This window comes from Panicum virgatum, chromosome 2K (assembly GCF_016808335.1).
Source record: "Panicum virgatum strain AP13 chromosome 2K, P.virgatum_v5, whole genome shotgun sequence".
Lineage (NCBI taxonomy): Eukaryota > Viridiplantae > Streptophyta > Magnoliopsida > Poales > Poaceae > Panicum > Panicum virgatum.
The window spans coordinates 53,981,071-53,983,846 of record NC_053137.1 but is presented as its reverse complement, the minus strand read 5'-3'; the positions used below and the strand labels follow the sequence as shown (position 1 = coordinate 53,983,846).

Here is a 2,776-nt window from a genome sequence, read left to right as displayed (position 1 = left end):
CTTTCAGGAAAGCAAAGGGTGGGCAGAATACGATCCATTTCCTCCGAATTTCGCCGAAAACGAAATGCCCCTCGCAAAATTACACCATTTCCCTCGCTGCCTCGCCAAAGTTGACCAGCATAATTAAAGGAGGCATCTATAAAATAGCAACGTCACTTTCGGATTGCAAGTTATTGCGAACCTAGGAGTATGTCATCAAACTAAGAGCATCTCCGAGAGCTCTTGTATCTATAAATAGCTAAAATTCTGATATAACTATTATGTAAAAAAAAATAACTAGAAAAAAAGGATGAAATCCAACAGCTTCTCCAAATAAAAAAGGAATATTTAGTGCTCAGCTCTAGGCAAAGATGCCCAGCGGCACCCCTAGATAGAAAACGAGGATAGAAAACGAGATAGATAGAATTTCTGTTAGATGTGAGTTTTTTATCTTCCTTTTTTTTAAAAAAAAACTCACCCAAAATATAAAAACTCTTGGAGATGCTCTACCGGTGGTCCTCCCTGTTTTAGCAGAGACCAGCATGGAAACACTGCGCATGCTCTTTCAGGATCAGAGTCTCTGAACCTCCAAACCAGAGACGAAGAAAACGACCGCACCTGCAGCAAATATTCTGAACTAAAGCCGGGTCTCGCTTTTCTGATACCGACGGGGAACAAACGAGTGCGTCGAGATAGCATGCATAGCAAGAGGATGAGTAGAAAGAGGGGGGGGGGGGGGGGCGAAGAGCAATCGCCATCTATCCTGGAAGAGGAAAACAGGAAGAGACTGGCTAGCTTCCTGGATTGTTCTTTCTTTCTTGCGGCCCGAAATGACATTGTTCCAGGAAGCAATAGTTACCACATTTGTACAAGCAGGCCCATCATCTTTCTGCCTAATCCCACACGACAAGCTACACACATAAGTATATATGGCAGCCAGCAGGACGCCTCTTCTAGCTAGGCAGCTGCCACTGTGCAGATGGATCAAGGTTCAAGGCAAAAGCTAGTAGCTAGTACGCGCCCTGGGCGAGGTTGAACATGACTTGTTTGTACACGCACGGCGAGCTAGGTAGAGTAGCAGCAGATGCAGAGCATATCAATTGAAGCTATGTGAGTAGTTGTCGTAGCAGCACTCACTAATTAGTCGACTACTTGAAAACACGATCGATCACTGGATCGCCTCAAAAGGAGAAGAGCAACCGCCTGCTTCGATCCATCCATCGATCGATCTCCTCGCCGTCGTCCTCAAAATGGCGCGGACGGCATCCTCTGCAGAGTCTTCTTCACCGGCCCCGCCACCTCCACGGACGCCCTCAGCTGCGGAATCGAGAAAAAGGCGCGAGCTTTGACTTTGAGCAAGCATCGATGGATGGCTAGGTGCGCGCTCGGTGCGAGTGGGGTTTCCGATCGGTTACCTGCTCGTACTTGACGCGGAGGCTCTCGTTCTCCTGCTGCAGGAGCTGCACCTCCTGCTCCAGCTCGCGGACGTAGGCCTGCTTGCGCGCGCGGGAGCGCGCCGCGGACTCGCGGTTCTTGATCATGCGCTTCTTGCGGCGGTCGGAGCCCCCGGCCCCGGCCCCGGCCCCGGCCCAGGCGGCCGCCGCCGCGCCGGGGCCGAGGCACATCTCGTCCTCGAGCGCGCTGCGGGCGGCGCCGGCGTCGGGGTTGTAGGCGGAGAAGAAGGGCGCCGGGGACGCGGCGGCATTGCGGAAGCCGGCGCCGAGGTCCATGTGGCGGCGGCCGCCGTCCGCGGCGTAGATGCCGGCGGAGGAGCCGCCCGCGGTGGAGAGGAGGTGGAGGCGGGAGCTGAGGCTGAGCTGCGTAGAGATGAAGGCGCCGCAAGGGGAGGCCGCGGCCGCGGCGAGCGGCTGCGGCGGCGTCGCGCTGGGGCTGCTGGCGGCGTTCCCCCAGATGTCCTCGTCGTCCTCCAAGTCCATGGCCGCCGCCATCCCACTTCCCACCGCTCGTCGCGCGTTGGCGCCTCTACGCTGCGCTTGCTTGTTTTGGGCACGCACCGGCGCCCCACAGGGCCACAGGGCTGGCTGGGTGGGTGGCTTTAGTAGCCGCGGCCTCCTCCAAAGGGGGGCCGAGGCAGCGTTCACCAATCCGGTGGGAACCGATGTAGTTTGACCGGTTACCGGTCAAATCGGTCCGGTCCAGTTCTGGTTTGGACTGGTACCAAACGGATTAAAATTCAAAATTCAAATTTAAAATAAAAAAATGAAAAATTCTAAAAAAAATTCTAAAAATAATTCAAGGTGCGACGAATCTAATGGTGTCAAATTTTTTAAAAAATTCATTCATTTAGTATAGTTTACGGGGATTTGAAGTTAAACAAAAAATATGCATATAAAAATATACAAATACAATGTAAAAGTAGTACAAAAAAGGATTGCAGGGTTCATTTAGGCTAAAACATGTTATACAAACATTCATTTAGTATACTTTGCGGGCATTTGAATTTAAACAAAAAAAAATTGAATTTGGCCGGTTACCAATCAAACCGACCGGTCAAACCGGCCGGTAAACCGGTCAAACCGACCAATATACCGGTACCCGTTTGCACTGAGGATTTTAAATTCAAATTTGACTTCGATCGGTTTGGACCGATTTCCGGCCAAACCGGTCCGGTATATCGGTACCGGACCCTACCGATTTGGCCAGACCGATCAGTAACTTAAACCCTGGCCGAGCCCAGCTCAGCTCACTGTGCCATCGTGGGTGAGGCAGCCAATGCCCGAGAGATCACTGTGGACTGGCGAAGGAGACCCGGCACTGGTCAAATGGTGCCCGCGCC

The 2,776-nt window shown here is 52.5% G+C and overlaps 1 protein-coding gene across 1 annotated transcript; it reads right to left on the bottom strand.

The window, feature by feature from the left end:
• Positions 1 to 767: 767 nt before the first annotated feature.
• Positions 768 to 1,995, bottom strand: LOC120685682 (ABSCISIC ACID-INSENSITIVE 5-like protein 2). Its single transcript, XM_039967738.1, has 2 exons — positions 1,395 to 1,995; positions 768 to 1,296 (listed from the first exon to the last, which is right to left on the bottom strand). The coding sequence occupies exons 1-2, from the start codon at positions 1,926 to 1,928 to the stop codon at positions 1,225 to 1,227; spliced, it is 606 nt and encodes a 201-aa protein (XP_039823672.1). The 5' UTR covers positions 1,929 to 1,995; the 3' UTR covers positions 768 to 1,224.
• Positions 1,996 to 2,776: the final 781 nt, after the last annotated feature.

What these genes read in the sequence shown, in the direction of transcription:
- LOC120685682 (XM_039967738.1), bottom strand. Translation starts at nt 1,928, where the DNA reads ATGGCGGCGGCCATGGACTTGGAGGACGACGAGGACATCTGGGGGAAC. An exon ending in TCCGCGTCAAGTACGAGCAG is followed by an intron (nt 1,297 to 1,394) that starts GTAACCGATCGG and finishes TCGATTCCGCAG; the next exon opens with CTGAGGGCGTCCGTGGAGGT.